Source organism: Triticum urartu, chromosome 5 (assembly GCF_003073215.2).
Source record: "Triticum urartu cultivar G1812 chromosome 5, Tu2.1, whole genome shotgun sequence".
Classification (NCBI taxonomy): domain Eukaryota; kingdom Viridiplantae; phylum Streptophyta; class Magnoliopsida; order Poales; family Poaceae; genus Triticum; species Triticum urartu.
In genome coordinates this window covers 20,970,169-20,981,942 of record NC_053026.1, presented here as the reverse complement: position 1 = coordinate 20,981,942, position 11,774 = coordinate 20,970,169, and the positions used below count along the sequence as shown (strand labels likewise).

The 11,774-nt window shown below is 48.9% G+C and overlaps 1 protein-coding gene across 1 annotated transcript; it reads left to right on the top strand.

Moving 5' to 3' along the window:
- The first annotated feature begins 1,311 nt into the window (after positions 1 to 1,311).
- On the top strand, positions 1,312 to 5,536 carry LOC125507226 (cysteine synthase-like). Its single transcript, XM_048671876.1, has 11 exons — positions 1,312 to 1,584; positions 1,700 to 1,759; positions 1,859 to 1,968; positions 2,068 to 2,125; positions 3,297 to 3,560; positions 3,663 to 3,800; positions 3,915 to 3,966; positions 4,357 to 4,436; positions 4,642 to 4,701; positions 4,846 to 4,926; positions 5,188 to 5,536. The coding sequence occupies exons 1-11, from the start codon at positions 1,327 to 1,329 to the stop codon at positions 5,275 to 5,277; spliced, it is 1,251 nt and encodes a 416-aa protein (XP_048527833.1). The 5' UTR covers positions 1,312 to 1,326; the 3' UTR covers positions 5,278 to 5,536.
- The last annotated feature ends 6,238 nt before the right edge of the window (positions 5,537 to 11,774 follow it).

Below are 11,774 nucleotides of genomic sequence, written 5' to 3'. Positions count from 1 at the left end.
AGCACATATCTGTACATTCATATTTATGCATAGCCAGTCGACTATCTACTTGCTTGTGTCTGCCTCTAACCAAGATCACCATCCTATCCATCCACGAAAGTCTAGCCAAATCTTTGGCCTCGAACCCGACATAAACACGTTTGTGGACCGGAATTTATCTCTATTTCCACATGCATAATACATATCTGTTCTAAACCATGTCTGAATTTGCAAATATACACCTCAATTAAACATACCTGTTAGCCAGCCGTCTTCTACTAACTCACACTCAAGATATCCACGCCATCCATCCATCATCCAGTAGCCATCTGATGGCGCCAAATACCGTCCATACACGTCTCCATACAACGACTAACTCCAAATAAGAAATGATGTGGTGTGTGTGATATGATTGTACGGGCATGTATGTGTTGGCCCCTGAAAATTTGTAGGGACGACTTGTAAGCTAAAATAGTTTCAGAGAAGATACATTATCCAGGATAAGGATATGTATGGTTGATCTTCGACGATACACTATCACGTGGAGTAGACTAACAGAAAGATTGTCAGGTATATATGGCAAATGATATCTTCAAGAACGAATGACAGATGGCTTGGAGCATGGGAAAGATGGCCATGGAAGAAACCAACATATTGAATTACTCGATGGAGGAAGCTAGTACCAACTGGCATATATTTTTTGTGGTTCTTTCTAGGATGATTGTCCGGTACTATCAAGTGGTTACGTATATTTGCACAAGACAATCGCAACCAACCCTAGCTACAAACTATCAATAGTACTACGTACGTACCATATTAGTGCATCTGCTTCATGGCATTTTAGACGTTTCGGTAACATTGACCTATTCCAGATGGTTTCGGTGAAATCATTCACCAAAATAGGTGACACTATGTTTATATGATAAAGCACAAGGCGCAATAATCATATATTGAGATGACCGGAAACCATCGGTCAAGTCTCGCGGAAACGACGACGGTTGGAGTTGTCAATCCACATCATGATAACATTCAGAACCTGAAATGTGAATATCTCTGATCCAGAATAATTCTCTATTTATTTTGGCATGACACCGGGGCCGTTCGGTCTAGACGCATCCACGTATTACCGCATTTTCTCTTAGCCGCTTCTAATCGAGATCGCCGTCCTATCCGTTAACAAAAATCCAGTCAAATAAGATATCCGATCTCGAACCTGACATAAAAACGCAGAATAATTCTCCATTTCAACACGACGTTGATGTTCTTTCTGAACTCATGAAAACTGAATTTTCAACACATCTGCATTTATGTATGCAGCCGTCTTGTGCTCCTTCACTCAAGGTCGCCATGATCCATCCACACATATCCCCCCGGTCCACGAGCGCCAGCCGCCTCCGGCCGGGCCCGCCCGCAGCGTCACGGTGCACCGTGGACCGCGCCTTCGTGCGGAGCCGGGGCCCTCCCCCCAATCTCCTCCACCAACCTCTCTCCTGTATAAAGCCTCGCGGCCCCGGCCTGCCTCCTCCCACCGGTTCCAGGACAACCAGCAGCGGCCGCCACTTCGTCCAGCTCCAGCTCCGGGAGGATCACTTCGCTGTCGAATCGGTAATACCACGGTGAAATTCGCCTCTTTTCCGTCGCCCTTCCGTTAGATTCGTTGGTGGTTTCGATTGATGTGTCCGTGCGCCGGAGGATAAAACAGAGTTCTTGATTTGTGTAGCTCGTCGACGGCGGGATGGGGGAGGCGTCATCTCCGGCGATCGCCAAGGATGTCACCGAGGTGAGCTGATTTGTCTGCCTGGATGCGCCAGTGTTGGGGGATGGCCGGCCGGTCGGATATGGTTTGGTGTGCTGATTTATTCTCTGTATTGCGATGTAGCTGATAGGGAACACGCCGTTGGTGTACCTCAACAAGGTGACCGACGGCTGCGTGGGGCGCGTCGCCGCCAAGCTCGAGTCCATGGAGCCCTGCTCCAGCGTCAAGGACAGGTCAGCCACCTGCCCCCTTCCCTTCTGGATCCCCATGATCTGTTCTCTTGTTTGTAGATGTAAGCTCAAGATTTGTTATCTGTGCTTGTGCTTGTGCAGGATTGGGTACAGCATGATCACCGACGCAGAGGAGAAGGGGTTCATCGTCCCAGGCAAGGTGGGTAACATCGACCCCTACTCCTCTTTTGGCGCTTCCCCTGTTTTGTTGTACTCATGCAATTTGGGAGCGGTTCGGTGTCAAACGATGATTTGCGCCTCCTGAAATATGCTCCTATATTAGCTGTGATTTTGCTATGTGGTATTAGCTGTGACTTCACTGGCTTCAGTTAGTTCAGTAGAGAACAGAGGACAAGGGAATTTGGCATCTGCTCTCTTCTAATTGGGTTAAGTAGTCAAAACGTATGCAAGAGAAATGAAGGAATTGCCTCATTCGGCGCTATGAATTTTTCGCACTTCTTTTCAGGGTTGCCACACCACACGATCTCTATTAGAAATAAGAGTTACTACTATATATCTGGCAGGTCTAGATTCTGTGGTTCATGTATAAGGCCTTGATTTTGCAGTTGTTTGACTTGCACAGCTTCTTTGCGTTGGCATTTAGGTCAACCCTTCACCAACATATTGGTTCAGCTTTCACCTGAACCAAGTAGTAGTAATTTGGAGCCTCTCTGTTTAATACTCCCTCCGTTCCGAATTACTTGTCTTAGACTTGTCTAGATACGGAGGTATCTAGCACTAAAATGAGTCTAGATACATCCGTATCTAGACAAATTCAAGACAAGTAATTCGGAACGGAGGGAGTACTTCACGATCCCTTTCATGAATGATGATATGATATGATATGCTGCCCCCTATTTGGCGCTAGGAATTTTTCGTGTTTCGCTTCAGGGTTGCCAGTTGACAATTTCTACTAGTTATATATATTCCACGGTGGCTGGAATCTATTGTTCATTTATGTGGCCTTGATTTGCACAGTATTATTCGTTTTCTCCTGCACCTGCACCTAGTTGTTTGACTTGTCCAGCTGCTCCGCGTAAGCATTTACGTCAACCCTTCACCAACAACACCTTACACCTGAACTAAGTATATTAATCTAGAGCCTCTCTATTTAAATACTTCACCATGCCTTCCATGAATCATGATATGCTGCCCCTTATTTCAATCTTAAAAATAATACTTGTGCACCTGGCCGTTTTATTCATGCTTATAAGTTGTTTTATAGCAAGCACTTTCTGCAAACTTTTTGTAAAGCTACGTTTACTAAAAAATTCAGATTGCTAGGATCTTGGTTTGCTGATATTTTGCTTTCCATGTGAATGGTTTTCCAGAGTGTGCTGATTGAGCCAACCAGTGGCAACACAGGCATTGGGCTGGCCTTCATGGCTGCTGCCAAGGGTTACAGACTTGTACTCACAATGCCTGCTTCCATGAGTATGGAGAGGCGAATCATCTTGAAGGCCTTTGGTGCTGAGCTGATCCTCACCGACCCACTCTTGGGAATGAAAGGAGCTGTCCAAAAGGCAGAAGAGCTGGCAGCAAAGACACCCAACTCATACATCCTTCAGCAGTTTGAGAATGCTGCCAACCCAAAGGTGTAGCATAGTTTATCATTTTTGTTTGGAGAACATCTTTATGCCCATGTTTGATATTTTCTTCCGAGCTCCAAGTTCTCAGGTTTTAAATATTTTGTGCAGATTCACTATGAGACAACCGGACCTGAAATCTGGAAAGGCACAGGAGGAAAGATCGATGGCCTTGTTTCTGGCATCGGGACTGGTGGTACCATTACTGGATCTGGAAAATACCTCAAAGAGCAAAATCCTAACATCAAGGTAAGCACTACAAATCATTACGCACACAACAGTGTTAGCTGCCAACGTTGACTAACTAACATTTCTTCCTGTATGAGAAATAGTATCTGATTTTCTTGTATTTTCTTATGTAAGCTCTATGGTGTGGAGCCAACTGAGAGTGCCGTCTTAAATGGTGGAAAGCCTGGTAAGGTTTCCTTCTGTATCACACTCCATTTCGTTTAAATACATTCACTCATTAAATTCATTCCATAATATCCATCAACAAAAATGGTCAAGTTTCCCCAACCAGAACCACTAGAATTTCAAAAAACTGAGTTTCTCTTTGCATTGCTTTTGACTTGTCATGTGAAATATCTTGTCAGTATATATACTATTGTAGTATAAATACGAATTCTCAGATGGTTAACTATTTCGAATATGGCCTCATGAGGCGCCTTTTTCTGGAGGTCCGTAATGTGAGAAAAATGTCCGTTAGGAAGAAACAACTTTGTATAGCATTTTGCACCAAAAATGTTCTGCTTTGATTCTTGACACTGCTTGTTCTGTACCAACAAGATTCTGTTATTGTGAGCAGGACCACACAAGATCCAAGGAATTGGAGCTGGTTTTATCCCTGGTGTCTTGGATGTTGACATCATTGATGAAACCATACAGGTGATTTTTCTTCTTGTACTAAGTAGAGTTGTAGAGAAGGTACTATATAAGAAAATTTTCGCCACATATCTTTTTGCTTAGTTGTTCCTAGTTTTTCAATCCTCCCGTGAGAATAGAAGTTTGCTGGATTTTTCCTGTTTACCTTTCCATATGTCTGCATCTTTTACCCTGGTGTAACCTTTGGTCTGTTCAAATTATGTGCCAGGTTTCAAGTGATGAGTCCATTGAGATGGCAAAGTCTCTTGCGTTGAAAGAAGGATTGCTGGTGGGGTTTCTTTCCAACATTTATCTATTTTATCTATTCTTAAGCAGCATTGTGCACACATTGTTTTTTTATCCAATCTGTCTGTATGGGTCAATCAGAACCAGGTGTTTGCATCAGCCATTGACTATCTATAAATAATTGTAGGTTGGGATCTCTTCTGGTGCTGCTGCAGCTGCAGCAATCAAGGTTGCTCAGAGGCCTGAAAATGCAGGGAAACTCTTTGTTGTAAGTGACACATTTCCTCCTGGTAGTTTCTAGCATGCCTCTTTCCCCTGAAAATTCATCTGATCTACGTAATAAGCAAAACACAAATGAATTGATGTAGTGAACTACAGATTTATTTACTTTTGAATACCCTATAGGGAGATGTCTGTACTTGTCAACTCTCATACTGCAAACTGACCTATTCCACCAAGTGAAGAGAGGCTGCCTTGTTGCAGCAATCTCCATGTTGTATCCCTATGCTGACATTTCACTCCTGTGTAGGTTGTGTTCCCAAGCTTCGGAGAGCGCTACCTTTCGTCGGTGCTCTTCCACTCCATCAAGAAGGAGGCCGAGAGCATGGTGGTCGAGTGACTCTCGGGACTCGAGCGTGTGAAGCTGTTTTCTGAAGCCAAATCCCCCCGTTCAGAGGAGCCCTTCTACAGAAATAAATCTTTGGCGTCCCTGCTAGTGTTGGTCTGACATCAAGTCCTGTCAAGTTTTAATCCCACTTTGTGTTGGCCTTCTGGTGTTTAGCAATTTGAATTACCTCTTGCCTGCCCTGTATATTGGAACTATTCCTCTGTGGTCCATATGTCAGCCAGTGTGAAATAAAGCATCATGGTGCCTTACATGTCTGAATCTTTGTTTTCCTTTTCTAAAACGGAGCTGGCAATTACATAGTCGCTTGGAAAAGGAAACTGGTTCAGTCAAACCAATCTGGACTGTCGGATTGAAAACGGCAAGCCACGATTTGTTCAACCCCCCGCCACACCACGCACACAACCCCATGGTTCGACTACGCGGGGCCTGAATTGGGCTCGCCGGCGCCGGCGACACGGCGTATCCCGTCTTATCCTCACCGTGTTTGGCAATATTTGAGAAGGGGAATGGGAGTTTAGAGCAGGGAGTTGTATTCGAGTGGGAATCGGCAAAAAAAATGCAGGAGCTTACAAATGTTATTTCACTTGAGAATGTCAATTAGGCAGTGGTACTGAATCATTGGTGCTCCTAGTCCTTGCTTGCAGCTAGCTTAGGTTTGACAGGACAAAAAGGAGGCACATGTAATGCAGGCTATGTTCCATTGCTCTCATCTTGTTTCTGGTCACTGTAATGCACCCCAGAGTACACATGATGCATTGATGTTAGGCTACCCCTCCCATCCTCCATGTGTAGCACGAGAGCAGAGCATTGAGCAGCTTCTATCTATGCTACTCCAGTATGCTTTGGGACAGCTACAAAATATCTATGATGGTCATCTCAACATCTGAATCTGTGATGTTGGCAAGTTTGACATGTCTAGTGAGTTTGTTTCTGCACAACACATGGCTCCCCTGCCCTGCCCATATACTACATGCATGGAATCTTTATTTCATCAAACACTAGTTTTATTTGTTACAAACATGTTAATGGCAATTAGGCAAACCTGTTACGTGGTTCAAGGATAAAGCCAGCGCCCGGCACACTTGCCAGCCTTCAAAAAGGCCATACTCCATGGCCGAGGCCTCCCCCGGTTCATGCCGTCTTGGTTGAACATCTCCTTTTGCCGGTTCACGAACCAACTTCTCTTCGGGGACATGTTAGTCAAGCCCACGCTCATGATTGCCAGCACCACCTCTTTTGCTTTGGCGTCGACATTGGTGGCCTAGATCACGAGCTTCTTCGATTGGGTGGCCGCCTCCATGTCGAGCTTCCTCCTCTTGGCGGCCTCCTCCATGTCGAGCTTCTTCGTTTGGAGCTCCAAATATATCTTCATTTGCTCCTCTTTTCCTTGGCGCTTCCTCTCCTCCCTCACTTCCTTTTGAGTCATCATGCCGTGCAAAGTTTCTTGCAAGGTGATAGATGCCGCATCACGCTTCTCGTCAAGCTTTGAGTTGGTCTTGCCCCTCGGCCTCTTGAGCACATCTCCATTCCCAGCCACGGCCGCCGGCCCTCCTTTCTTCTTTAGAGCGGCATATTGGTCTTTCAACTTGGGACAATTTTTGATGAGCTACCAACAATGGGTGAGAGTGAACGGCTTGTTCTTGTGCCGAGCCTTGAATGTTTGCAAAGATTGAAATGCATACACAATCAAAGAGATGGTCACAAATGTAATAGCGAAGGACGCAAGATGCAACAAACATGAGCACGGCATAACAATGGAAATAGGAGAGGTCATACCAAGTCACCCACGCTTAGGCCACTCACGGGGTGGGATTCAACGCTCTCAAGCGCGGCACAATACTTGTTGCATTCTTGTTGAGTGAATACCCATCTCCTTTGGATTGAGTTGATGTCACGCAGTGGCAGAGACAGGGGGCAGCAGGGGCCCTGCCCCCCCCCCCTAACACAATTGATTTAACCCTAATATACATATAAACAAGTGATTATGTACTGTGAAAATGATGTATTTTAGTGGGCTGGCCTTCCCTGCCAAGGATAAGCAACACTTGGCCCCCCTTAATACTTTTTCCTGGCTCCGCCACTGATGTCACAGGTGCTCGCAAACTTGTAGGGTGGCAACTTCCTCCGTTCATGAAAGGTTGTATGAACTCTCATGCAAAAACCGGATCTTTTTTTCTCAGCGTCGGTCTTGGGATCAAGGCCTATCTCCATCCAACTCTCGCAAATCAACGTGTCCTCTACTTTGGTGTATGATCCCATGCGAATGATTTGCTTCCTCCTTTGTGCCTCGGCTCTTTGGGTGAGCTCATTGATGAACAATGGCTCCTCCGCAATGTCGGTCTCTTCTTACTTATCTTAGCAATACATGTTCTCATCTTCATGCCATGAGTTGCCATGGTCATCGGCCTCTTCTTCTTCATGGACACCATAGTGGTCGGCACCATCTTGGTCGCGGTCGTCTTGGCTTTGGGTTTCGTTGGGATCGAAGCCTTGGCCTTGGCTGTTTGGGTGGAAGGCCTGGCCACGGTCTTCGTAGATGATGTTCTCCATGCACGCATTGTAGTCAAGGTCATCGGCCGCCAGCGTCGGGATTGGCATTTCGTCGAACAAGTTGCGGGCGCCGGGAAGGTTGGCCATGGGAATTGACCGGGGCTGCTTCCTTTGCATCTTGTTGGTCGACTGGCCAGCACCACTATACCCAGGAGTGACGTTGAGGTCGATGACGGCCGGGTTGGCGGGGGTGGCCGGCGCGATCACACTGTCATCCGGCGACATGGATAACCGAGTTCGAGCATTGTCGGTGGGAATGACACCTATGGGATCACAAGAATCCCTACTACGGTTGCGGGGCGCGGGGTCGTGAAAAGAGCGGATCAAACAGATAGCACACGGTTCGTTTATCCAGGTTCGGGCCGCGAGGATGCGTAAAACCCTACTCCTGCTTTGGTGGATTGTATATCTGTGTTCTTGAGCTAGCTATGGGGCGTGAGGAGCTCCAAAAAGCCGAATCCTCCTCCTGGTCGCCTCGGGCCTCCTTTTATAGGAAAGGAGTTGCCACAGTGGCACACAGGAGGTGGAAAGGGAACAGTGATGCGAGGTTATCCCTCGCATTACATGACAAAGCGCATTTAATGCGTCCTGCTTAGGTGTCCTTGCTTTATCGGAGACGGGGGAGAGACCTGTCTCGTCCGTCGCCGCTCCCTCTCGTGTCGACACGCGCCCTGGCCAGCGGCGCCCGCGGTGCCATGTAGGCAGGCAAGCAGCTGAGGTGGCGCAGTGGTGGGTCTCCACGAAGATCCGCATGCCCCCACGCAGGTGCCTGCCCAGCTGGTTGGGTCGGCAGCTGCATGCGAACGGCGGTGGAGGTTTGACTGGCGTGGGCCTGATGGTGGGCCTACGGGTGTTTTTGGCAAGGGCCTTGCCGGGGCCCCGGCAAGGGCCTTGCCGGGGCCCCGGAAAGGGTCTTGCCGTGGCGCCTACTGTCATTCCCGGCAAGGCTCTTGCCGGGGGCCTTGTGGTCCTCCTTGGCTGGGATCCCGCCAAGGATCATCATCTTCTAAAGGGTGTATCTGATCTTGAATGCCTTTACAAAGATCTGCATGCCACCACGGGGATGTCTCCCGAATCCTTGACCCATGGGGGCAGTGGACTCAAGGGTGACTCACTCCGTAGGTGTGGGGCGAGCTGCCACGGCAAGGGTCTTGCCGGGTTTGCTAAAACCGCCTCCCGGCAAGGATCTTGCCGGGGGGAGTTCGCTTCGTCTCCTTTGCTCTTTGTGGGCTTGGTCTTGGCGTCGTTTTGCTTCTCTCGAGCTTCGACCTTACCTTGGCTCACCTCCCTTGCCTTGCTCAGTGTGGTGGTGCCCGTGGCTCAGACTACCCGTGCACAGTTATAGGGGTACAAAAAATGTACCCCTCTTTTTGTACACCGACAGGAGCCCCTGGGCCTGGGCCACACGTAAGTGCAATCGCGTCATTGGGCTAGGCCCAAAAACGGTGCGCGGGCAGGCGGGGCGGTTTTTACCGCGGCAAGTCTCTTCGCGCGCTGCGCTTCCCATGCTTCCCGCGCATGGCGCGGCGTGGGGAGGCGTGTGTGACGTGGGCGGCATGCGTGGGGCTGAGCTCTGCATGCATGCGTCACGTCGTAGTAAAGGGGGCGGTTCACACCTTCCCTATAAACGGAGGGAGGCATGGAGGCGCGGCCCATTTACTGAACGGGGCCAAGCCGTGGTCTTCAAGGCGTCCACTCCCCACGATCACGGGGTGGGGAGAGGTCGCCTCACCCGTCGCCTTGGTCCTGCACGCCTGCCACGTGGCTCTCATGCGCTTGGGGTGACGAACGGTGGAGGCGGGAAACCGGGCCGCCGCGGGCTGGGGCGGCGGGTCGGTCCCAGTTCCCTGCACCTTCCGCGTCATGATTGGCTGAGCGGGGCGGCCGAGCCCCCACCCCATTCCTTTATAAAGAGCGGGAGGGGGGATGGCGTCCCGCATTCCTTCATCTCCTCCTTCCTTCAGCTTCTGCTCACCCTTCCATTCGCCATGGAGAGAGGGAATCCTGGTCCTTCAACGGTGGCGGCGAGGGTCGCCGCTCGACAACGCGTCCCTCCTTCTCCTGCACCCGCGGTGGCAGAGCCAGCCGCGAGGGGAAGGGGGAGGGGGCGAGGCCGAGGCGCTCGGGGAAGAGGAGGACGGGGCGGCGCGCCGGCCTCGCCTCCGCCAGCAGTTCCTCCTGTTGGGGAACATAGTAATTTCCAAATTTTCCTACGCACACGCAAGATCATGGTGATGCATAGCAACGAGAGGGGAGAGTGTGATCTACGTACCCTTGTAGACCGACAGCGGAAGCGTTAGCACAACGCGGTTGATGTAGTCGTACGTCTTCACGGCCCGACCGATCAAGCACCGAAACACGGCACCTCCGAGTTTTAGCACACGTTCCCGGACTCCGATCTAGCAAAGTGTCGGGGAAGAGTTCCGTCAGCACGACGGCGTGGTGACGATCTTGATGTACTACTGTCGCAGGGCTTCGCCTAAGCACCGCTACAATATTATCGAGGACTATGGTGGCAGGGGGCGCCGCACACGGCTAAGAATATGATCACGTGGATCAACTTGTGTCTCTCTGGGGTGCCCCTGCCTCCGTATATAAAGGTTCAAGAGGGGGAGGCCGGCCGGCCACCATAGGGCGCGCCAGGAGGAGTCCTACTCCCTCCGGGAGTAGGACTTCTCCCCCAATCCTAGTTGGAATAGGATTTCGCTGAGGTGGGAAAAGAGAGAGAGAGAAGGAGGAGGGGCGCCGGCCCCCTCTCTCCTTGTCCTATTCGGACTAGGGGGGAGGGGCGCGCGGCCCAGCCCTGGCCGCCTCTCCTCTTCTTCCACTAAGGCCCACTAAGGCCCATATAGTTCCCGGGGGGTTCCGGTAACCTCCCGGTACTCCGGTAAAATCCCGATTTCACCCGGAACACTTCCGATATCCAAACATAGGCTTCCAATATATCAATCTTTATGTCTCGACCATTTCGAGACTCCTCGTCATGTCCTGTGATCACATCCGGGACTCCGAACAACCTTCGGTACATCAAAATGCATAAACTCATAATATAACTGTCATCGAAACCTTAAGCGTGCGGACCCTACGGGTTCGAGAATCAATGTAGACATGACCGAGACACGTCTCCGGTCAATAACCAATAGCGGGACCTGGATGCTATATTGGCTCCTACATATTCTACGAAGATCTTTATCGGTCAGACCGCATAACAACATACGTTGTTCCCTTTGTCATCGGTATGTTACTTGCCCGAGATTCGATCGTCGGTATCCATACCTAGTTCAATCTCGTTACCGGCAAGTCTCTTTACTCGTTCCGTAATACATCATCCCGCAACTAACTCATTAGTTGCATTGCTTGCAAGGCTTAAGTGATGTGCATTACCGAGAGGGCCCAGAGATACCTCTCCGACAATCGGAGTGACAAATCCTAATCTCGAAATACGTCAACCCAACATGTACCTTTGGAGACACCTGTAGAGCACCTTTATAATCACCCAGTTACGTTGTGACGTTTGGTAGCACACAAAGTGTTCCTCCGGTAAACGGGAGTTGCATAATCTCATAGTCATAGGAACATGTATAAGTCATGAAGAAAAGCAATAGGAACATACTAAACGATCATGTGCTAAGCTAACGGAATGGGTCATGTCAATCAGATCATTCATCTAATGATGTGATCTCGTTAATCAAATAACAATTCTTTGTCCATGGTTAGGAAACATAACCATCTTTCATTAACGAGCTAGTCAAGTAGAGGCATACTAGTGACACTCTGTTTGTCTATGTATTCACACATGTATTATGTTTCCGGTTAATACAATTCTAGCATGAATAATAAACATTTATCATGAAATAAGGAAATAAATAATAACTTTATTATTGCCTCTAGGGCATATTTCCTTCAGTCTCCCACTTGCACTAGAGTCAATAATCTAG

Coding starts and splice junctions, on each gene's coding strand:
- LOC125507226 (XM_048671876.1), top strand. CDS start 1,327: ATGATCCATCCACACATATCCCCCCGGTCCACGAGCGCCAGCCGCCTC. Junction 1,760..1,858: donor TCGCCAAGGATGTCACCGAG/GTGAGCTGATTT, acceptor ATTGCGATGTAG/CTGATAGGGAACACGCCGTT. Junction 4,702..4,845: donor CGTTGAAAGAAGGATTGCTG/GTGGGGTTTCTT, acceptor AAATAATTGTAG/GTTGGGATCTCTTCTGGTGC.